Below are 25890 nucleotides of genomic sequence, written 5' to 3' on the forward strand. Positions count from 1 at the left end.
GAAGCCAACGAGGAACGAAATGGGGCGAAACGAACCGGAATGGAACGGAAGGCGCTGGCAAGAGGAAGAGCCGAACAAAATTTCGCAACATTTGCTATTTATGCTCATGTTTCGTCGCGCTCAAAAAGTTGTTCTAATAAATGCTTATGCACATGAAAATAATTACAAAATGGGCGCAAGAAAAACAATTCAATTTTCAGCTGAAAGGAGGAGAAACACTTTGTCCCTAAATCTATTAGTAATTTTATGCAAGTTTAATAGTCTCGGCGAACATTTCACACAACAAATACTTGCTATTAACCTTCCGAATTAATCACCCAACACATTTACGGAAAAATGTATAATAATCTTAATTTCAAACTTGAGCAAATGTGATTCTTGTCATAATTTTAAGATGCTCGCAAGCTGTTTCAATCTCCATTTTTTATGGTCATTGCTGCCTGGCATCTTCATCATCGTTATGGACATTTCAACTCGTTTTCATTTTATGATCCGATTTGAAGGTCATAAAGCCAACAAATTTTTTTTCGACAACAAATCCGTTAAGACTTTTTCGCCCCTCAGCGCACCAAAACCAGTAGCTTTTGCCCTTTCCCAAGCGACTTGCGGGCTTTGTCTTGGCCAGAAAAGCGGCGCGAATGACGAAGAAACGCATTAAAACTGATTTATTGCTGCAGATAAGTTTGGATTTATATGCCAGTGGCGGAACGCACACAATTTTCCCCCGCGATTTTCGACAAAAATGTTGCCAGCGCCTTGCGTGCCCTAATCTGTTGGAATTTACCCCGCAGTCAAATACAAAAACCTTTGGCACATTTAATTAAGATTTAACCTTTAATTACGATTTAAAAAGATTACAATGTCAAATTCACGCTATCATCTAACCCAACCACCGCCCACTTCCCACTTCCTTTCATCCACTGGTTCCACTTGGCGTCGCACTTCCACATCGTCAGCTACTTTCGCCGAGAGCGATTCTCGATATGCGACCACGGGAAGGATGTGATTACATTCGGGGGCTAGCAGACCAGCTACGAGTATTGCATATCATTTTCTATTCGCAACACTGCGAGAAAATATGGCAAAATGTCACGACACAATGTGTGGTAAGTCTGGATAATTCAGGACTACTGTTCTCATATCAATTGAGTAACTATAGCTAAGTATAAAAGTATAGCATATTGTGTAGATATTTGAATTTGAATAATATTTATAGTTTCTATAAGTGCATGGTAATTTCTCGCAGTGCAAGGTTCTCGAAACTCCTTGCGAATTGCGAATTTTTCGCCCTTTCATGCCCCTCCACTCAATGGCTCGCTAATTATGCAAGCAATGGGCGTAGCAAACTCAATGATGCTATGGCATTATCGTTATCGTTATCGCAATCGTAATCGACCCTGTAATTGTTCTCCCCCCCAGCAAAATGGAGATATTCATGCAAATGCCAACAAAAGATGAAAAAAAGAAAGGGGATTGGCTGAAGGGGATTGCCTTTTGAAATCGGTGACCCCGACGTGATGCGAATCAAGTGTAATTTATTTTGCTCAACACTCTCGAATTCATGTCACTTGTGCATTATTTGTAAGCAACCATCAATTGGCTTCATGTAATTTATAAGAATCTATGGATCAACAATAAGAAGAACGGGGACACAGAGTCTTACATTTTATTTGTTTGATTAATGGTATTTAACGCAATAAGTATATTAAATTTGATTAGCTTATAACACAGCAGCGAATTGTTGACTTTGGCTTTTAATTATGAAATTTAATTTCATCGGCTTCGGATAAAACTTCGCTGATAAATATTAGATAGCGTTGTGTAAAACTTTTCAACGTTCTGTGTAAACAAAACTGAGTTTGTTCTTCCTACAGAGACTTCCTCTTCTTATTTTTCATTAAGTTTTCCTTTTTCACTTTTGCGAACCTTTTGTGAATTGGTGTGTGTATGTGTGTGTGTGTGTGTGTGGCTGGTCTTGTTCTCGTTGTTTTTGGCGTCATTGTTTCGCTTAGCGATATTAAGAGCTTTTGTTGGGTCCGCTAGTTTGAACGAGCTTGCTTGTCTAACACCTCTCTTTTTTATGCACTGAAAACTATTTTTAGGAATAGTAAAAAACATGGTAATATTACACGAAATAAAATACAACTATAGCTAGATCTAAGCGATTAATGAAGCAGTTTAAATAGTATTCAAACATTTGGCTGACAGTTTCTTTTGAGCTTTTGCTCTCAGTGTAGAGTCCACTCAGCCACGCCCCCTTCTCACTGGCACCAAGTGTGTGGGCGTTAATATTCATTACAATGTCAAACGCAATATCTTGGGACAAACGCAGGGACATGTTCTTGTTCTTGTCGTCCTTTATCTGGGCTTTATCCCTCCTTTCCCCACATCCACCCCCTCCGAAACATGCTGCTTTCACTCGGCCTTTGTTGGCATTGCTTTCTGCTTTCTCCTATTTTATTTTACTTTATTTATGCCCATGCCTACCCATAAGTTTATTATTTATAATCTCACTCAAGTGCGACACTTTTCTACGAGTGTGCTTACATTTGATCCCCCTGCCCCACTCCGCACACTCGCGCCCAACTTTTTATGTTCGCCCTTTGGCAATCGGTTTATATTTTGTATGGTATTTGTATGGTGTATTAACAATTTGCGCTGCACAACAAAGCAAAGTGTATGTGTATGTTGTATGGACGCACACTTACATAGTAGAAACCGCCCAGTGGGCCTACTTTAATGACCGCCGCTGTGGCGCACAAAAATATTGTCGCCTCAGCGTAAAGTACAAGGCAAAAAGAAATGTTTTTTATTGCATTTTATTGTTAAAGACATTTCCACTTTTATGCTCGCATAAAACCCAGACAAATGCGCCATTTTGTGCCTCCACCTCCAGGCTCCAAATTGAATTACACAAATACCATATTTGTGAAAATAAAAGGGCAAACGAAAAACCTTAAAGTTAATATGCTTTAAATGCCATCTCGCATAACGGACTTTTCCTACTTTAAAGCGCTGTTTGATTCGTTTTCAACATTTTAAGCCTGCATTAAAATGTCTACCGATTTATTCAAATTTCTATTCACCACAAATGGCAAAGTGAAATAATAATCATTTTTCCCATGGCAAAATGTAATGAATGCCCTTTGCTGCACTTTGTTCCTTATTTTTGCCGTTTTCATTTTCAAACTGCAATTTGTACTAAGCTGATTGCGAATTACAAAATTTATCATCATGGTATGGAAATAAGTTATGTAAACATATAAAAGGGACGCAAATGTGTGCGGCTTTGAATGTTTATTTGCCAGAAATTAGTAAAGCTTTTCGAACTCAATCTCGTCATAAGCTCTGAAAATTCTTTTGGCAAATGCTAACATAATTTAAATGAAAGATATCTGCAAATTACTGGAAAGTATCTTTCAAATAGAAATGCGATTTTATTTTTACATTTTTAAGGTACTTCAATGAATCTGATGGAATTAATCGAATAATTACGTTTTACATCGACTTAATCCCTCCGATAATTTAAAGGTGATAACATATCGTGCTTAATTGTATAACAATCGCTAATCGAAGCTAAAGAAAACGATTTATCGTCGCGAACGTTTAATTATTCCTTATAGATAAATGCAGCAATTAACCGTGAAAGCCTTTGCATTGGATGTTTTTCCCGACATATGTTCTATTATTTCCACATGCATTCACTGCTATCGATTAATATCTATGGGTCATTGTGTTGTCTGGATAACAAAGGACTGCAAAATTATCGATTTTCGATTTGTGCGTGCGTGTGTGTGTGTGTGCGTCCTATGTGTGTATGTGTGTGTTCGGCAGGCATTCAAATAGCGGGCAACAAATGTCGTTTATTGTACACATACAAAAGTGGGAAAGAATAAAGCGGAGAGAGCGGCAGGGAGTTGAAAGGACAAATGTCAAAGAGCAACCGACGCCTGCTTGATTACCAAAAAAAAAAAAGGAAGGAAAAGACAGGCGGGTGGAGGTTAACGGGAGGAACGTACAAGCTGAAAGCAGAACGAAGAGGAGCACGGATAGTAGACAAAAGGAGGAGAGGAGAGGACGAATGCGAGGAGACGACGGAGCAGGAGGATAACAAAGGGCAATGCGCTCAGCCGCCTGTTGAATGTCAAAAGTAACGGTATACAGACCCCTTATTCTGCCTGCAAATGACAATGGAAGCCATAAGAATGTCGCTGTGTGCGTGAGCGACTAACTGAGTGTGCGAGTGAGTAAGTGAGTGCGTGAGTGTGTGCTAGTGAACTCAACGGAGTGTCGGCATTTGTGGCTGTGTGTGTTGGTGAGCGGCGGGCGATGTGAGAGCATTCCATTTGCCTGTGTAATGCAATTTGCTAGGAAACCTCCTTCAGCTATTTTTCCCCTTTACTCCCCTTCGTTTTTCCATGCCGCCAAAAAGACATTTTCGTATTTCATGCGAATTCTATAGATTTCTTATAAAGCATAATGAACATTTTATTTTTTCTACAAAATATATTTAAATTCAGCAAATAATTTATCGAGAAGTAATGCTTCTTATTGAAATAGATTAGTGTTCATTATTCTATATCTACGAATGTAAGTGGTATATCCATTTTCAACACCAACAGCTGTTTTTGTTGCATGTTCGCCGCCCCTTGTGTGTGTATTTTTTTTCGCCCGCCACAACAACTAATTGACTTTCAATGGAAGCTGCGCCCTCTCAATTACGCCACGTAACTTAGTTAGGCTTGTGATGTATGGCACTATGTAGTACAACGCGCACACATTACCCCCGACACCTAAGCAAAAAAAAAGTTCATTTTGATTATGGGCCGCAAAAAGCCTGCAAAGTAGAATGTCTTTATTCAAAAAGCCAAACTACATGACAACAACGTTGGCAGGATAACGAATCAACAACAACAACAACGGCAGGAACGATGACAGCAACAACGCCTGTAAATCCTCTAAGCCACAATATTTACTGTGATGGCACAGTGGGCGATGTGGGCATGCAACGGGGCAAAAAAAGGGGCGCCAGCAGTGGTAATACGAAAATGGGGTGCGAAAAAACCAGAAAATCCACCAATCCCATTTTGCGGTCAAGGGCTCGACGAGATGCTACATTTCATTATTAAGAACCAAATTTTATGGTGCCATAAGTTATATACATTGGTTATTGGTAAAATATAACCTACAACTACAAATAATAATAATTATAACCTTGACAACAGTGCGTATGAGTAACATCTTAGCTCACAAATTGCTCATACGCACCGTTGTTTTTCCCTTCAGAGTCATTTAAAGTGCTTCAAACTTTAAAAAAGCGGAATATAGCCCAGGATTCTCATCTGACCTGCTCTCTAAAACACCTCGCCGTTTTCACACGGATTGCTTGTGGAAAAAAGGCGGGAAAGCAGAGCAGGAAAAACAAATGATGATGGGGGGGGAGGCGGTGAAGAGAAGGGAAAGGTAAGAGATGGAAAAAGGCAGCTCTGGCAACAAAGCAACAACTAAAATTGAAAGGCAGACAAATAAAAAGTGACGAGCACGAAAACACACACATACATAAGGAGGGGAAAAAGGGATGCTGAGCAACATGATAAAGGCACGAAAATCAATTTCTGTGTCAATTTTTTCCTTTTTTTCTCTTTTTTTAGGCGCCGCGTGTGAAGCAAGACGAGAAATACAAAAAATGCGTGCGGTTTCGTAAAAAAAAGAAGAACAACAAAAAATTGAGAACTTGGGGCGAGAAAAGTGGGTGGGAAAAGCCGAGGCCCCGAACCGCACAAAATGCCGCTCATATTTCAAAACAGTTTCGGGAATGTCCTTGGATTTGTCAGTGCTTTTTTTGCGCCGGAGCGAAACAGGAAACAGGAATGGCGGAAAAAAGGGGGAAAACACAATTAAGTGCAGCCAACGCATAAATCTTTCGAACAAAATAAGTCGCCAGACGGGGAATTTTGGCCAAAATTGTTGCCATTGTTATTGATAAACCCCGAGCGCAGGGCCAAAATAACTTCAGGGAACTGCAAGGTCAGTAAGAAGTTTGAAATGGCATTCAGTTTTGATAGTTGATGATAATTAAAAATGCTAAGAATGGCATAAATCTAATTATAGCAGTGAACACGAAAATTAAGTTCCTCATAATTATTTGTAAGCCACCTCTACCATTTATAATACCCGCAGTATTTTGAATTTAATGCGATTTTTTGCGTAATAAAATAGCAGACTAAATATTCACCGCAAAAATAAGGATTTTATACATATTCCCAATCCAAATGAAGACATAAAATCCCCCAGATTAGGTAGCAAACTCCCCGGAAAATGCAAAAATCCCGCCTACAGAGGTAAAATGCGAACGAGCAAATGTGGGCGCACGCTGGGCGTGGGCGTGGCGCTCTGGGCGAGGGAAAATATTGCTGACAAGCGAAAAGCACCAGAAAATTTACGAACGAGTGAATTTTGTGCGGTGGTAGTATCATATATTTTATAGTGAGTATTTCGCATTTTGTAGTTTTTGATGTTGTGTAGTTTTATATTTATTGCATTGTTTACCGAGCGGGGCGAAAGGCAATGACAAGTCGGCCTGCTGCCCCGCCCCCTTTTCCATTTTCAAAGGGGGCGTTGCTTTGCCGTTAGCAACAAAGTCGCAAGTTATTTATGTGAAAGTCTCGTTTCGTCGTTGCGTGTCTTCGCATTGGATTCGATTTGACGCGAGTGCTTTGATTATTTTACAGCCTTTTTCTGCTTTGATTTTTCGCCCGAATTTCCCGCACCGAATCCCAAAGCCCCCGATTTTCCCGGGCGTGCGTTTTTCTGCAGTCTAGCCGGGGGAAAATTTATGCCGACATCGCCTATATTTATAGACACCTTCACCTGACTTGCCAAAAGTCACTTACGAAATTAAATTTGTTGCCGCCACTCGTGCCCTCTCTGTCGCCCCATCCTTGTGCCATCTCTTTCTAGCCGGATCCATTGCAATGGTAAGAATATACAAATTTTCGTTGATTTTTTGTTTGTCTTAGATTGTCAACAGATCTTTGCTCACATTTTTCGCTGCCATCGATTGGTGGTAGTGTTGGGAAATGGAAAGCGGGGGCAAATGTTTCGTGGAAATGGCGCAATATGGGTAACGGTTATGTGAATGGCGCGAAAATTACGGTAATAGACGGGAAAAGAGTTTCGCCTGGAAATGGTTATTATTTATAACCAATTTTATTTTATGACAAACAAAAATATTATAATCTATTAATTTATTTATGACCCTGTTTTGCAACAAAATGTATGTTCATATATTTAGATGAATAATAAAAATATTTATTGGCATCGTATGTAAATAAACTTTTAATGCATTTTAAAGTGCCTTAAACAGTCTTAATAGCCAATAATATTTGGGTTTACTAAACTAGCTTGATCAAGTAAATAAAGAGTGAAAGTGAAGTAAACAAGTTGTAAACGTAATGAACTAAAAAATGACTGTAACTCGTAGGGAAAAAGTTTTAACTTTTCCTTCATCTCGTCTAAATTGTTGAAGTTTTTAAAGGTGAGTGGAAAGTAATTGAAACGCGGGCTTAAAAACTTTTTAATGCAACCGGGTTTCGCTTTGTTTTATTCAACAAAATTCCTCGTTTCGTTTATTCACTTGTTTGTCTTCTGTGGCAACATTACGATTTTTTGGTTTTCCGTGGAAAAACAACGTTCTCAAATTGAGCGTAAGTAGGGAAAATGCCAAACAAAGTAGGAGTAAAAGTAAAGTAAACCATTCCAGTGACATGTCTTTGGCATATTAATAAATAATACATCAGGAATCTCTTGGGCATATTAGCATCATACACTCCCTCACTTTTGACTCGTTTATTATTTATATTATTTTATTGTGCACTGCGTCGTTGACAAAGTGTTGTTTTCGCCCAATTTCTAATATATGGCAAGAGTTTTCCATAAGCAAAACATTGAAATCAGTTTATGAGCTATATCATATATATTTGTTATATATTTTTTTTTCCAAATGTTCGATGATTAAAACTTATACGCAAATTGGTCCCAATAAATACTCGTTAAAAATTCCATTAATTTTACGTGTGTATTCCATATTAGATTGCGTATGCCGAAATGGAATAATTTAAACTTAATTTAATGATAAACGCATGAATAAATGCGTTTGTTTTTGTCGCATAGTAACAAATTAATTTAGCTTAAGCTTTTGCAGCCGGCTTTATTATTTGTAAATTCCATTTAAATTGCCACAAAGGCGAACGCAATGAATTTAAATGAATTTCGAGCTTGGTTTTAAATCGTTTTCCGATCGCATTTTCCGCATTTCCCAGCAAAATTGTTGCGGGGCTGCCGCTCATCGTTCCAAAGCAAATATTTGCCATGTCACAATGTTGCAAATACTTTTGCAGCCAGTTACAAAAAACAAAAACAAAAAAACGGGCAAATAATAGGTAGTAACAAAAAATAGATAAATAAATCACTGCGAAGGACGACAACATTGCTGTTGTTGTTGTTGTTGTTGTTGATTGTTGATTTTTTAGTGGTGATTAATGCAATGTTAGTGTGTGTGTGTGTGTGTGCTGAGCATTTTTATGCACTTGCTGCTGGAATTTTCCTTCGTGGCTTTTCCACTTGCTTTTTTCTGTTGGTTGTTTGTTTTCTTTGTTGTTTGTGCAGCGCACGGTTTCATTAATTATTTATTTATTTGGCTACTCACCCGCAATTGTTGTTGTTGTAGTTGCTGTTGTCCTTGTTGTTTTTGCTGACTTGCTGTTGCTTTTTTGTTTTTTGTTTTTCTTTTTGGTTTGTTGTTTGATAGTTGCCACAAATCAATCAAACGCCCGACTCGAATATATATAAATCGGTTTGTTTATGGATCTGTATATATTTAAGTATTTTTCTATGGAATTTCTCTGCTTACTTTTTCGCTCTTCACATTGTTTCTCTCAGTGCATCTATGATTTATGCCACAGAAATACATTACTTTTGCTACTCGTGTCATGGGTAAAATAATAAATTTATTTCATAATTTATATCCTTAAACATTTATTCATTGCATCGGTCAGTTTGTTTAATCCGCCATTCATGATTTATTTAGCAAGCGAAAAGTGCGAAAGTGGGAAAGAACCGAGAAAATATTGTGAAAAGATACCATAATTCGATCCAGCCGTTAAATACAAGTGTAAACATAAGTTTAACATTGTACTCGATTAGAGTAAACAACTTGTAAACTAACAAATAACTGGGCTGCGGTAAAAACTACAATTTTTTCCCGCTTAGCTTATAATGTTTTTAAAAACTATATATAAAGCAATTCCATGAATAATACCTGACTGCTTAAGAGCTGTCATTGCCTGCATAGATCTAAACTCGAAACTATAATAATAATAACAATAAGCACCAACGAGTGAAGGTGCCAAATATTTATGCACATAAATCGACGCCAAATGTTGGTGGCCAATAGTGAATTACACGCAAATTACAAGCGCTAAGAATAATCAAAGCAATTTTAATTCAAATTCAGCCGCGCAATGCATTTTTCAAACGAAAAAGCCTTTTGTTTATGCCATAAAAACGATGAAAAACGGCCCAAAATGCTAAACAAAAATGGTTTCTGAATGAAAAATCAACGGCCAGCGAAGTGAATGAGTGTCGCTCTCTCTATGACCATATATTTCCTGGCTGATTTCTGATTTTGTATGACGCTTTAAACACATTACGAAAATCAACAAATAATGTTTATCGATTACATGAGAACAGTGAGCCGCGTATTTGGTTCACTCACATTTTGTGACGAGTTTCCATTCGATTTTTTCGTTCATGTCTTCCGTTTGCCAAACTTGACACTAAGCCCTTTGATTCAGCTGGGAATCTGGCTCCTTTGAGCCAATCAGATTTGCATTAGCTTCAGTCGAAAGTTGAGCGACACTCAATGGCGAAGGGAAAATGGAAAAATCAAAGGAAAAGGCGACAGTTGGAAAGGCAAAGCCAAGTGGACAGTATCTGCAAAAACCAGCCGCTGGTCGCAAAGTAGTTTGGCCAAAAGGCCCACTCGCAAGTTGGCCCAAAAATGTGTCAACTCACTAAGGGCAGCCTGATGGAAGGCTGCTTAACGAACTTGAAATATCATTATGGTTATGCAATTTTCAGCTTGAGCACTTTAAGCTGCACTAATATTATTATCAAGTTAAAATAATGCCAAACTAAGCCAACATACCCGCTGGCAAATATCACCAATTAAGCTGGGCTTTATCGCGTAATATCTCGCATTCCTTGCCACTGACTTTAAATGCAGCAATTTTCATAAATATTTGCAGCTGCGGCCCAAGCGGCGTATGTGTAATATTTCTAATGCCCAAAAAAGGTTTCATTCCCCCAGCGCTGCAGTTGGCCAAATGAAATGCGCTCAAAATGCTCCAGCGCACACAGGGCGTATGCGCAACATTTTTATAATTATGCGTCGGCAGCTGCAAGTTAAACACGCCAAATGCAATTAAATGCTTCAAACGGTGTTTTCTTTTTGCCCAACATCTTTTCACTGTTTTTTCCCCTTTTTTTTTTGGCAAATTTCTGGCGACTTTCTACTATATTTTTTTGATTTCCTTTACTTTTTTCATTCCCAGCTTTGTTTTGTTTTTTAATTAAAAATTGAAACTAAAGCGCCCAAGCAGCTTAAATATTTAACAAGTGAACAGGAATGGTGTGTGTGTGTGGGTTAAGGAATGGGGGCAGCAGAGGGTTAAGGGACGACCCATGCGGAGACAATTAGAAATGCTTTTCGCAGGCGGCAAAGGGGGCGTGGCTGGCGCGTGTGGCAGCCAGTTTTTATGGGAGAAGAAATTCCGTTTTATGCGAATGCCATTGCATACTTTCGGGAGTTGGCGAGTGCCAGGCGAATATTACGTTTACAGGGTGCGAGATTGGTCTAAAGATATTTGCTAGATTGCTCTTTACATTCTGCTCTGTACTGTGGACTTTAAAGCCAAAATGGTATGCATTTAAATCACATAATTTCTGACCAGAAGTAGTCAATTGGCAGGGTTTCTGAACTTGACCCCATTCCACGCTCAATTACAGGGTATATTGCGCCCTAATCCATTGTATGCCGTAATGGCATCGTGCCCGGCAAGCATTTGTAATTAATTTGGCACAGAGACACACGGGCTTAGTTTTTTGTTGGTCGAACAAAGCAAATCGCCGGGGAGCACACACACACACACATGCAACAGGGAAATGGGTTGGGAAAGTCAGTGGGAAAACTCTGAGGTGCGACTCAAACATTCGGGGACTGAACACTTTAAGCCCAAATGGTTCCATTCCAAAGGGCAAACAGCTTGCGAATTGAGCCATGGTCCATTCCCACAGCCGATGCTGTCTGATTGCGGCGAGGTGCTAAGCCGATTTGGCTGCTGAATAGGCTTACACTATTTAATTTGCCATCAGACTGCTTTCAGAGTGTTGGTTTTTGTGTAGCGTATTTAAGCTAATTTTAAGTACAATAGAGAGCAGTTTAACGCAGGCAAAAATGCCTTTAAGCTAAAAAATAAGTTAAACTTTCTTTGGGTAAATAAATATTTGAATCCTAGTTTAACGAACTCATTTGCTAATCTATTTTTCAAATATCTACTTAAATAGGTGCTTGAATTGTGTTTTTTCCGCTTCACTATAAATTATAAGCTTTGCCAGAACTTTAAAGTAAATTACTTTTTTGGAAAATCGTTTAAAATAATCTTCCCAGAAATTACAAAAAGCTACTTCCGACATTTAAATGTTTCAAGTCAATATTGAAATAAATCTAAAAAATTTCCACAGACACTTGCGAGCAATTTCAAAAATGTTTCGGGAAATTCTCATGGTCATTATATTAAAATTTTAGAGCATTTTTACTGCTTTCGAAAACGACTTTTTTATAGGGTATTTGATGAATTATGCATTCATTTCATGTTGTTTAGGATAAATGTTTTTGAGCACATAAAAAAAATACAGCCGAACAACTGGGGAATATGGACTTTTCCAATCGTATTTCGTTTTACATTTGATCACAGAAAAAAAAGGTTTAACCAAAACTCACAACAGGAATTGTTCTATATTTCGTTTTTCGATAACAACTTTAAAATGTTTTTTTTTTTTAATTTTTAAGTTAGCTTTTTTTTTGGCCCGCGCCAATTGACAAGACGACGAGTAATTTTCCCAGATTTTCCCCAGTTTTTCTAGTTTCTTTCTTTTCGCTAGTAAAGCACGTCGTGCCGTCGGCAAAGCTGAACGAGAACTGAAATCAGATTCAGAAAATGCGATGGACGATGCCGAAAAGCGAGAAGCGAAACGAAGTGAGTCGAAGCGCGGCGAAAGGAGAGCAGGCAGCGATTTTCCCGCTTTTCCGACCATCTCGCATGCGAGATTTTCTATCGCAGCGATGGGAAATTCTCTGGGCGCACCGAATTTCCCTTGTGACGCAGCAAACGAAAGCGAAACTGAAGGTTCGGCTGGCTGGCTGACTGCTTTTCATCTGGGCCGATTTTCTATTTGGCCAAAGAGAGAGCATCACTCGGTCTCGTTTTTTCTTTGGCCAAATTGTGGGCCTACCTGTTGCTTAGCAACTCGGCTAAAAGCGAGGAACTGGAAACTGGGAGCTGCGAGCTGGGAACTGGCAATTCGCGGATTGGCTTGGGGTAGGTAGTGAAGCACTCATTATTTCATTGTCGGGTGCCAAAAAAAGTTAGAATTTCGTTTTACTGCCAGCTGTTGCCAATAAAACAATTGAATCGTGTAAAATATGATAATATTTGAATAATACAAGAGCGCATTGTTTCTCACACATTGTTTACCCTATAACAACAGAAAATTAATAAAAATCAAGTTTAACCATTTTTAATAATGTATTATTATTGTTTCTAAAAATACACTACGATTGTTATTCCATTCTTCGCTGGTTATGGTTTTCAGATCCCATCTGCACAATATGCATGTATGAATTATAATTTACAGTATAAATAATCAATTGCCGATACCAAATATACAAAATAAATACTCAAAACAACCCACATAAATAATACAGAATACATTCAGAATTACCTGCCCTCCTCTGCGCTTCTCATTCGAGTCACTTAAACAGCTTCGCCGGCCACTTTCTCTAGTCTTTCTCGTCAGTTAATTTATAATTTACAGTATAAATAATCGATTACCGATACCAAATATACAAAATAAATACTCAAAACAACCCACATAAATAATACAGAATAAATTCAGAATAACCTGCCCTCCTCTGCGCTTCTCATTCGAGTCACTTAAACAGCTTCGCCGGCCACTTTCTCTAGTCTTTCTCGTCAGTGTTACTCATCAAATTACTTGACACAATTGATTCGTGTGCGGAAAAGACGAGACTGGGAGCACTTGAATGGCTTATAATTCCCCAGCCCCCAGCTGGTATCCGAATTACTGACTGCAATTGATTCGACTACCGGCGCAATGCCCACACTCGAATGCTATCATCGGTAGCTCATTTACATGTGAATTTGCCGAATGTCATTTGGATATTTTGACAGTCGAAGGCAACTCAAGTGGGCATACGAAAACAAGGAGCCATATGTTTGCACAGGCGGAGCATTTTCCATTCCCATGTCTTGACCTGACCCTCTTCAAGTGCCAGGGAAAGTCTGTCCTTAAGTGACGATATTTACAACGAGGATATTTCTTGGCTTAAATCCCGTTAATATTATATTATCAGAAAATGAATTTACTTATAAAATGTATTCCATATGTTTATCCACATTTATCACATGTTTAATTACTTAATTTTGGAAACTTAAGAAATTTTTAAATAATAATAATAATAATAGATTTCTATTGTTTTTATCGCTCAGCTGGCACTTTTTGTTTCCATTCAGCAGTGGCAAAGGCAAAACTACCAAGGAAAGCCAGAATGAGACCAAGAATGGCAAATGCCACTCAACACTCAACATGCCAAATACAAACAGAGAACTGAAACAAGAGCAAGGTGGTAAAAGGGGGTCGGCGAAGGGGCGTGGCTGCTTTGGGGGCTGTTGGGAAAGGGGAATCCCAGGGCATATTGAAGGCAGCAGAAGTGTAAACAGGAAACGTGATATTTGACAGATGAGTGTAGATATTTAGATACGAACATAAATACTACTTATGCCCTGGGAAACCACCCCGTGCAGCCATTCGCTGTGCCCGCCCCCTAGATGCCACCCTATCCCTAATATCTAGCGCCCCTTTCCCCACACTGACGAAAATTATTTGGCTGAGTGAATAATTGGGTGCTTTCTTGTAAATCTTAATAATTACATTTTATCTATAATATAGTTTTCATTCTTAGTAAGTTTATTAATATTACTTTTAAACATGCATAAATATCCTACTTCCTTTCCACTTTCATATTTTCAATTAAATAAAATGAATAATATGTCAAAATTTCTCGCAGTGTGCCGAATTCTCCAGTGTTTGCCGACTCCTCCGCAGTCAGTGTCTCTGGTGTCTTATTGATTTTCTCCTATAGCTTTCACTTGCCGCAATTTGAAGTGCTACACTCACACACCCACAGATACTCACGCACACAGGCGCAGGCACGCATAAAAGCGAAAATGAGATGAAAAAGGAGCCACCAAGAAGGCAACGAGAGGAATAAACCACAAAGAGAGACATGAGGCGAAAAGAATCGAAAATAAGTAAATATTTTGATGGATAACTGCTTTTCTCCTGCTTGGAAATGCTGATTTTCATCACTTTTCAAAAAAAAAATGAAAAAACTAACAAAATATGAGTGAATTATTAATGAACAGTTTAATTGTAATGTGGATATTCGTATGGAATAGGGCATTGTCAAGAAGTGAGTGCAAATAAATTCTATTTTAGCTAACAAAGAATCTTTAAAAAAGTGCAGAGATGCCAGTTGTATTGTATATTTGAAGCATCGAAACATTTTCGACTGTATATTTTTGATTGTTTTACCACTTTATCCGCGCATACAAAACCAATTTGGTTCCCTTTGCCACTCGGGCGTATGCTCGATAAAATCCATGGAGCGCTGAAACCGCACCGATGGCAAACCACAGTGAAAGCTCACCACAGACGAACGGGGATTTTCCAAGCCACTCGGCGAACTCTTGAATCTATTGCATACTTTTGCGGGCTGTGACAAATGTCGAAGAGGTCGTTTAACCAGAAATTAATCAATAAAACCGCTTTGATTGTGGCTGAGAAAGTCATACATCCTAAGACTGTGATATTCGACAGATACGGATACGGATGTGGTTTAGTGTGGCAAAGTGTTAAATCGAATCGAAGTAAACTAATTAGTTCACAATTAATTATTTGGTGGGAAATGTGAATTTAAGACCTATGGAATTTATGACCATAAAAGGTTTTGACAGCTTAAGATTTGATGATAATTCGATTATAAACTTTAATCGTGAATTTTAAACATGAGATACTTTTGTATACTTATATTATAGCTACCAAGTTAATGCAAAAATCCCACTGATAATATTAAAGATTAATTAAAAAATAATTAATCAGTTCAATTCACAATAAATAACGATAATTAATCACTGACTCGCATTTACTCGTATTTATTGTCCATTTCTGCAGTTTCAGACAAAAGTGCATTCCCCGAATAGTTAATTATAAATTCCGTATAACCGCTTAAAAAATATAAATATTTAATTCAGCATGGACACAAACTGAGTAAATATCGTACATAGAAGAAGTATTCATTTATCTACCCGTCAATTGCGCACTTGATGTTTAATGACTGACAGATTTCCACCCGCCCTTTCGATTTTATATTTCACAGCGAAACAAAGAAAATGCTTGAAATGTATAAATATATATATATGTATATAAGTGCGATAACGAGCGAAAAAAGGAGAAGTAGGTAAGAAAAATATGATATGGAAATGAGTTTGCATTTTACTCACAGTCATAATAGTCGTATCGATCCGCTTCGCTGGGATTATTGCTGCCCATGATTTTGCCAAAAACTGTGGAGAAAAAATACAACAAGCGGATGGTTGAAAAAACAAGAAAACGATTTAAGAGCTGCCACCAAAGGGTTAACAACAACGTGGACAATACAAACACAACGATGGGAAATCGCAGCAATTCAATTAAAATCGCTGACACAGACTCAAAGCGCTTGGCAGGGGTGAGGAAAAGCGTGAAAATCGAAGTAAAGCTGCCGGAGATTGAGGCGAATGAAAATAGACGCTAAAAGGGTTAAATGGAAATGCAGTTTTGGGCAACAAAAAGACATGCTTCTTTTGCCCGCTCGAATGGGCAAAAGTCAGATTAATACTGTGAGAAAAACTGCAAAACTGATATAACAGCAATATTGTTAGTTAATAATTATATATATATGTTTTATATTTCCAGCAGCTACTCACGTTTGATGAAGGTCCTGCGAATGCGCAGGAAGCAGGATCGCGAGCGGGACAGGCGGACGAGCTCCTCCGGATGCGATCCGTTCTGGATGCAGATGATCGGCGCCAAGGGGGCGATGCGGCAGTGACTGCGACTGTGGCTGCGACTGCGACGCCGTCGTTCCAACAATGGAATGGCAACGAAATTCGACGCCGGCTGAAGATGCAGCTGTTGTTGTTGTTGTTGCTGCTGCTGTTGCAGCTGCACTGCACCGATTTCCGTTTCCGGTTCACCGCTGTTGTGGTGGTTATTATTGGTTGTACTATTGCTATTATTATTATTATTTATACTGCTGGCATCGATGATGGTTATCACGTTGACAGCTGTCTCCTGCGCCGCTGAAATTTCAATTTTAAACACTTATTATAAAAAATACATGCCAAAGAATTTTCCCTTAATCGATAAAAAGTAACTTCAGTTTAGCTAAATGTCTTCGTTATATAATCTAAGATAATATATTATTTATTTAACTACAGCCGCGGAGAACATGTTCGCAATAAAAATGCATTTTACGTCAATGGGATATGTGTGTTTGACAAATTCGTTTCTTTCCGCTCGCACATCATCTCGTAAATCATTTCGATGAATGCGAAAGCGAGGGTAAAAACATCCAAGAATGGGGTGAGTGTGTGGGTGGCTGGGGAATTTCAATTTTCCCCAACGCTGTCATGTACCTGTCAATGGAATCGAGTTGGTGTTGCTGCTTAAAATGCATTTGAGTGCTGGTAAATGTGAAGCAAAGTGCACTTTTCACACGGGGCGTTTTCTCAGCCAGTGTTGTACAAATTAAGAAAAAAAACACACATCTGAAAAGTGTTAACTTCTGCAACAGAGCGTCCTTCCAATCGTTAATAATATTCCCATTCTGATGATTGCGAAAACAATCAATCAAAGTGCTGCCAGCTAATTAAGTGTTGAAAAGCACACAAGCAAAAGTGCTCAACAAATACGAATACCAAACGAATGCCAACGAATACCAAAACGAATCTCAGCTCACTCACTTATCATCTCAACAGCTTGGACAGCCCTTTTCCATTTGACTCAAATGCAATTCATTTGATTTATTTGCCCTGCCAGCTGCTTAGCTATTTTCAAGTTGCAAAGAAGCTGCACTGCAAATGAAGGGGCCAACTTGAATTGGCGAATTTTTGGGGAGTTACCGTGACTTTGGGCTGGCAAGTGAGAAAAACACACACATTCGCTGGCAGCTTTTCTTTGGGGATGTTCAGAAAAGTGTCAGTGTCGCTGGGAAGGGGGGCCAAATAAATCAGTTCAAATGTAACTAACTATACTTAGATTAAACATTAGTTAATAAGACAAGCTTACTTGTCTTTGTCTTGTCTTACATACTTTGTAAGTAGAATAACCGTATTTTTCAGCACTTATTAAAACCATCTACTTTTTGAACCCCTTTGAACCACAGCCATGTTTCAGCGACTCGGCTGACTGGCTAATTTCTGGCTGATGGCCAACTGCAACTGGGTCTTTGGTTTGGCGATTGGCTGCTCCTCCGATCTTGGTGTCGTTGGTCGTGTTTATTTGTTGCATATTTCAAACTGCTATCCAAGTGCCAACAAATGTCGCCAACAAATGGCCATTCAACAGGCTGGGCGTGGAAAAAAAAAACGAAGAATAGAATAAAACATTTACCCTGGAATATGAAGCACAAATGCGATTCGCAGAAATCATAAATAATATCGGTTTATTTGCCATGAAGCCCACTCAATTAATTGCATTTCTGTGGCACTTTTAATGCACTATTTCGAGTGTCGTTAATTGTGCATCCAGAGCCGGCCGCATGCCAATTGCAATTAGAATAATTGTTATTATGATTATTGGCACGTAGCACTGGCAATCGTAAATTTGCGCCTCGTTAAAACTTGGACAGAAAACCATAAACAAGCTAACAGTTTGAATATTGTCAATATCTCAAATAGCTTCAAGCTAATTTTCAATCTTACAAAAGTATTGGCATAAAATCAAACTGTAAAATGATTTGAAAAATTCTGTAAAAGTTAATACTTTAAAATGTATATGACTTTAAAATTAAATGAATATTTAAAACGTATTTAATTTAAATTTAACACATATTTAATATTTATTTAATTCACATTTAAACTAATAAAAATGACTTTACATATTTATTTAGTCAGCTAAACCCCAAAAGTATAGTATGAAAGCTTTAGAAGCCATTAAAAAAAGTTTGCAAAAAAATATTTGAAACGTTTCTGAAAATAAATATGGAGTTTTTTTTTTTATTTAGCCAAGGGAAAAACATTTTCCAGGCGGCCTGCGTAAAATCTGTAAATAGTGCGATTTGTGTATATAAATATGTGTGTTGTGCATGGGCAAAGAAATTATTATTGTTATAATTTAGCTTGAAAAACAAGTAATTTTATAACCAAACATTTAAAAACAATCCTTACAGAAGCTCATAAAATCGCATACGAGAAGCCAGAGCCAAAATATTTATATTAATGATATGCATAAATACCCAATCCGCCGCCTTGTAAAAACTGAACTTTGCAGATCGCCGGGCGGCGGAATATGTTTATGACGCGAAAACGAGACGCAATCTAAACAAAATCGCCGTTTGCAATGGAAACATATTCCAGACATTGTTTAGATCGCTGGCTTTTCTGGTCGACGGCTTTCAAGTTTTCAGCCTTCTGGCCGAATTGCAGTTTGATGGATAAACTACACCGATCAGCCGTAAATTGTCCCGATCGAAGGCCATTCCGTTTGCGGATATAATTCTGGCCAAGATTTATGACCCCAGCAGTCCGATTGGTTATCAATCCAAAATGCTATTCACATTGAGGGCAATCAATTGCAATGCTTGCGAAGGGTATTTTATCGGTGTGTTCTGCGAAAGTTTTGCTCAATTTATATCATAGCTTTTCCGAAGTCATAAAGTTTTTCACGGCTTCTGTGGGCAAAAAATATTGATCAGCAATATTTTAAGACATTCCAAAGAAAATCAAAGAAATACACATAACTTTTAAACGTCTTTATAGTAAAGTATGTTCATATGACTCATTTTATAATTTAAAACATAACATAAGAGGTATACATTTTCACTAACCACCAAAGAATTAAATGCGTGTCCTTAGAATGTTTTATTTGCAGATGTAGTAGTAATATATATAATTATTTAAGCACATCTATTTACTTAGTGGAAAATCCCAGTGAGCTCATGTTTTTCACGCTTTTTCCGGGAAACAATTTCCCTGCAGCACAGTGTTTGTTTTTGCATCTGTCATTGGCCCCATTTCCACCTTCTGCAGCATTGCAAATCGATCAAACAGCAGTCGGCTGAGATTGAGATTCAAATTTTTTGGGCAACGCAGTCTGACAGTTAAATGAACACATTTCACATATCACATTTTCCTCCCTTTTGCGCGAGTATCAGACAATAAACAATAATAAACACGGATACGCAATGCGAAAAACTTGGCAAATTGTTTTTCCAAAAACACAGTTTTCTTTTTTCTTTTCCTCAAGCCGATTTCCGTTTTCGATCGAGCAAATCTGGTTCCGTTCGAATGAAACGAAGAGGAGTCATTAAATGTTCAAACATCAAAGATTTTCGAAAGCGGTTCTTGATCATTTTTTCGCATTTCCTACGGCAAAATGGTGAATGGTAAATATCTATTAATATTTATAATTTATTTTAATTAATTAAATTGAGAGAAGTGAGTGCGATTGCCAAACAACTAAATATCGAAGGCGAACTTGTGGGTGGTACTGTGACTTTTCTTTTGAATTTATATCCCTAGCGAACTGTTTCCCTTTGCTGTTCGCCTTTTTGCTCGGCACAAATAAAATATTTGGTTAGCTTTTTAAGACCAGAACACATGTTGCTCTGGGCCAATTAATGGTCGGAAAAGTTTCGCTGAGGTGTTTTAGATGATATTAACTTGAAACTTATATTTATTTATTCAGTTTTGATAATCGCGCCATATAGCAGCGATTATGTTTGGTATGGGGCCATGTGATGCCCGTATTCCTGGGGCCACCAAATCTATTTCCAAATGCGAATCGCAGGCCATTCGAGGCGCCATGGGTGGTCATACTCCTCATGGTTTCGAGGAAAACTCTTTTCCCTTTTTGGCTTTCGTTATAAATTTTCTTTCTTTCGTTTGTGAAAAGCCGCTTTGATGTTGGCAGGCAGCATCGATAGTATAAAGTATGGATGGCAGTGCATTTGGATTGCGAAAGTGAAATTAAACGAATTCCTCATCCAATTCCGGTCTGTGGAAATTGCTGGACAAACAAACCGAAATTAGCCCGGAGAATTTGCGCCCCCTCCCTCTGAATTTTGTGGGCAAACAACACACAACATTTCGTATGCAAACTCAAAATCAAACAAATACGAAAAACAATTGGTCAAAATCAAATTAAATTCGCTGACGGCGAGAGTTCTCATCCAAAATGTTGTTTATCTCTCGATTTTTGTTGTTTTGCATTTGGTAAATCAAGTAAATGAATGAAAATAGACGATTATGAAGGGTGAAACCCATCGATTGGCAGAGCAATTGAAGGTCCTTTTATGTAAAATACTTTTATTTCAAATACAAAATCTGAGAATAACTTACAGATGTCCACAACATCGGATGGCGCCTCCATTTCCATGGCATCCAGTACTTCCGGCATTTCGACTCTGCACTTTTTGAATTTTCTGTTTATATACGATTATTTTTATGTGCCGACCGAAACTCCCTTTTCGAATCCAACACCAAAAAAAAAACAAATTATTCACTGCGCGCACACTGCAGGTGTTGCCTCTTCTATTTTTTGGCCCGCAGGCGACTGCATTCGGAAAAGGCTAAAATTAATTTTAGAACAAGACCAAAACAAATCCAAAATACAAAACAGAAAATAAATTGTAAAAAAAAAAACAAAATTGTAGCGTAAATATTACACACACCGAGCACGGAGCCAAAAACTATCCGCAAAACTTTGTGACAAAAGGGAAAATTTGATGGGCTAGAAGAATTGCACTCAGTATCTTCTGGAATTCTGCTTTTAGTCTATATTTTCTTTCTTCTTTACTAATATCAATTTTCACTCTAAGCTGCACTTAGTTTTTAATTAATAGCTTGAAAGGCAGCAAAATGCACGGATATTTTGGATTTCCCGGACTTTCGATCACGTCTGTTTGCGCTGACGGCTGTCCGGTTAATGTTTTCTTTTACTTTCCATTTCGTGATTTAGCTTTGGCCTCAGCCCCGCATTCAATTGCTCTCAAACTGGAATTTTCGCGTGGGAGAGCGTCTAAGGAAAATGCGGAAAACTGATGAGAGGAAAAGTGCTGGGAGCAGTGTGCGATCGGTCGGTTTCACATTCGGATGCGCTCGGCTGATTGCCGATTTGGAAAATGGAAAATGAGAGTGGAAAAGTGGTGAGGAAAAAGGAAACTGCAGGAATGTAACTTACTCCAAATAAGCAGATCATTTGTACAAAAAATAGAGCAAATATGATCGATACAGTAGCTATTCGATATATACAAAAATAAAATAACTTAATAAAACATTGATAATATCTGTTAATACCTTATAATAATTTAAACAATTCTATTTTGTAAAGTATTTTTATTTTACATGTGCAATATCTTAAGCTCTTCTCTCAACAATCATAAATCCATGCTTTCATTCAATTCCCTTCAGACTGACAGCATTTTTCTTGATTTTCCAACCTCCCCAGTTTAATATGAAAAATCGCAATCAATTCACATTTGCAGTTGACAAGGCTGTGACAACGCCAACATTAAATGGAAAATTGAAAAACTACGAAATTCGCCAATAGAAATACACACATACTCGGAAAACAGAGAGAGAGATAGAGAGAGAGAGAGCGGAGCGGAGCGGAAAATGTTCTGAGAGTGCCGTGAGTTTTCCGAGCTTTTCCATGGATTTCCATTCGCAGGTGCATCAGTCGATCGCCAGCTGTTTGTGTTGTTGTCTGTTGGTTTTTCTACGGAACTTCAATAATGAACAAATTCCCAAAACTTGTTGACCTGTCATATCATTTCATGTGTCCGCTTTAAAATGGTGAATAGTTTGCAGGAAGTTTGTCCAGCTGAAAATTGACAATGCATTTCAGCAACACTCAAAGAAAAGTGTGCCCAGATTTAGCTTTAAAGCAACTTTAAAGGAATATTTGGTGTATTGTATTCTCAATTTTTTTTAATTTCTTGTTTTAATTTTCTTAATAAGTGTATTGTTACTAAAGAACATTATTATATTAAAGCCATTTATATTATAAGAATAAATGACTATTTTATGTGGTCAATCAATTAATTGTACATAATAATTCCATTTACTTAATATGACTTCCGCAATAAATAGCATATGGTATGTTAAATCGCATTCCATATAGCCCATAGTGTTTGAAATGTTTATAGCATCGAACGTATATCGTTTTGTCAGATCCCCATGCCGAATCGACCATTTTGTATCTCATTTCCCAATATAATTTCGACGCAAATAATTGCCGCATTAATTATTATGATTGGCAATTAAGTTTAACGCCAGTTGGCGTAACCACGCCCCCACTCAGGCGAGGTGTCAAAATGCCTTCGCATTCGGCCAGCAGGGCAAATTCAATAATTTCCTTAAACACAATAGTGGCTGTTGATATTTAAAAATGGCAACGAAATGGCCAAGAAAAAAAATGGGCAAAAAACAAATCAAATAAACAAGGACAGGCAAATTTTCGTATCGAAATCTCTGACGCCACAGAAGCAAGTTAAACCAATAACACAAAAACATGATCGACTCAATATAAACTAATTGAAAAATTGTGCTCTCCTGGCGGCGTCACTATAATTGGGATACCCTGGAAACTAGGAGTGGTTAAGGCTAGCTGCAAATAGCGTAAAAAATTTATACAAATTTAAATTTATCGTAAAAAGAAGTGCACAATTATTTAGAACAAAGATAACATAAACAGTTTGCAAAAAATATTTAAAAAAAATTATCTTTGTTTGCTTTTAAGGTATCAAATATTCGCTCACATCACTGGAATCCTTTTAAAATGCATGCGAAATAAATGGCCATAATTTTTCACTATCGGGCGTAATAAAATTGTACGTTTTGTATAAAAACACGAAACAAATAATGTATGAAAACCGAACTGAAAAATAGACAGAAAGCCAACGGGAAGAAAAGCTACTCACCGCAAAAAAACAATAATAACAAAAATTTGTGGGTAAATGCGTTGAAATTTATGACTCTTTAAGGTTTACAATATATGTACATTTTATATTATTTACACACAAAATGCAAATCACAAAGGAAAAACCATAGAAAGTAAAATACACTTTATGCCTGCTATGCAGTATTTGTTTGTTTGCCAGTTTTGAGTGCTTTGTTGTTGTTTTTTTTTTGTTTTGTTTGTATTGTAAAATAGGAAATAGTTTACTCGAAAGCAAGTTAGTTAAGATTTATCACTTGGCCGGCAAACCAGAAATACATGATTTATATCGCGGATTTTCCAGATTTTCAGAGACTTATCTGGGATTTTTTTTTGGAACCGAACGCGGCAGCGGACAAAAACAAAATGCAGGGCAGCGAGAGAGAAAAGCAAGAAACATATTAGGAAGAAGCGGCAGCAGATCCAAAAAAGCAACCAAAGATAAACAAAAGTTATGAGTTGGAAATAAACCAAAAATTTTGGATCTTACTCAATGAGCGCGCGTGCCTGAATTTTTATTCCTATTTTTTTTCTCGTTCTGTTTTAAATAGTTTTCATTGCGTTTCCTTATGGACCCCATTTTTTGTTCAATTTCTTTTTTTTTTAGTCTGTGGCTTTATTTTTAGCTGGAATTTGAATAATTTTTTCAGCAGCAGACACTACTCCAGTTTTCGTGGGTGGCCGCTCTCTGGAATTTCATCTTCACTCGTTTTTCCCAAGTTGCATTATTCGTGAAAATAAAGCAAACGAATGTGAGGAAAGTCCATACAGTCCATATCCATATCACACACTTAAAAAAAAATTATTGCTTATCTAAGAAAAATTAAAAAGTGCACAATTATCATAAAAAGTTGAGCAGCTGAGCAACTTTTAAACACAATAAAGCACAAGTCCATCAAAAGGAATTAACACTGTTGGCAAAAAGTGGCCCGCAAGTGCAAAGAAAAATTCCGTGGAATTCGCTTTTCGGTTTTACTTTTATTTATTTTTTTTTTTTTTTGGTAATAAAAATTGATGGTCTCTGGTTTTTGCGCTTTTGGTCATAAATATTGCTGCTTTGTGTTGAAAAACATTTATGGAAATGTATAAAACATCTGGGCACAAAGCTGAAAGCCAATCAAAGCCATTAATTAACCATAAATGACCACTAAGCGAAACTACGGAGCGGCAAAAACTACGTGCTTTTCAATTTCCCATTAACGAGATCATCAAATTCGACTTTTCTCCAGTGGAAAAGTGCTGCTGCTCTCCTCACTGCCGATATTTAAATCGAGAACCGGTCAATGAAGTGCGATTGGCATAATCGTCACGTGTTTACGGCAATGTCCTGCTTAGTCCCTTCCCTCTCTTTCTGCTTCACGCTACCCATCTCTCTCTATCTCTTGAATTGGGACTCATCAAAAAATTGACTTTACAAAAGTGCTGAGAAATCAGCTTGTTTTTTAGCAATGTTCGCATTTTCTCAGGATTCTTTGCAACCCCTTCGAATTTATCACGCATACGACATGTGCGCCACATTGAAAAGTTTTTAGTTAAAAATTACATTTGATTACAGGAAATTAGGTGTAAAATATTATTTATCAGTTGCATCATTATTCTGCAGTTTTTCTATACAAAATTTTAATTTCTGAATATTTATTTTGCACAACACTGCTCTGAAATGTGGCAAAAATAAGTGGAAGAAAGTGAATAAAGCGACGATGTCCTGTCAACTGGCAATATGGGCTCGCAAGGAGGAAGTGTCAGAAGGTGGGGGAAATTGCAGGACATCTGAGCATCATTAGATCAGCGAAGATAAGGGGGAAAGGAAAGCAGCACTCAAAATTGCGTTCGCCATACTTTATGGAAAAATTTGTCAACTTGTCACTTTCCTTCAATTTCCAAACAAATGGAAAAACTAGCAAACTGGCGACATATTTGACAGACTTGCATTATTTGCTTATCAATAAGGTAACATTGTTGTGAATTTTTATTTATGTTATGCTAGTAATGCTAGTGCTCTATGAAAATTCCACAATATTATATTATTGTATTGCTGCGAAGACCTAAGTAGCTTGAAATCCCTATTCTATCAATGGCACATTCGGCGCATCCTGCAGCTAGAGTGTCCTTGTTGTTACAACGTTGTTGTAAGCGTTGTTGTACACGTTGTTGTTGAACGCTGCTGTTCCTGTCACGATAAGATGACTTGAGCTCGCGCATATTTCATGTGACTGCTGCTTTTCGGCGAATTTGATGTGTTGTTGTGCCGTTGTAATTGTTGTTGTC

The 25890-nt window shown here is 37.7% G+C and overlaps 1 protein-coding gene across 2 annotated transcripts in view; it reads right to left on the reverse strand.

The window, feature by feature from the left end:
- The window catches only part of LOC117148016 (Kv channel-interacting protein 1), a 79642-nt gene extending 58458 nt beyond the window's left edge, over positions 1-21184 (reverse strand). Inside the window, exons 1-3 of one of the 2 annotated variants that reach the window (XM_033315182.1) lie at positions 21024-21182; positions 16389-16763; positions 15924-15986 (exon numbers count right to left, since the gene is read on the reverse strand). In XM_033315182.1, the coding sequence (XP_033171073.1) occupies positions 15924-15986; positions 16389-16763; positions 21024-21081 (496 nt within the window). In that variant the 5' untranslated portion in view covers positions 21082-21182. Of the gene's footprint in view, positions 1-15923; positions 15987-16388; positions 16764-21023 lie in introns of both variants that reach the window. The other variant, XM_033315180.1, reaches the window with a different exon arrangement.
- Positions 21185-25890: the final 4706 nt, after the last annotated feature.

Source organism: Drosophila mauritiana, chromosome X (genome assembly GCF_004382145.1).
Source record: "Drosophila mauritiana strain mau12 chromosome X, ASM438214v1, whole genome shotgun sequence".
Taxonomy (NCBI): Eukaryota; Metazoa; Arthropoda; class Insecta; order Diptera; family Drosophilidae; genus Drosophila; species Drosophila mauritiana.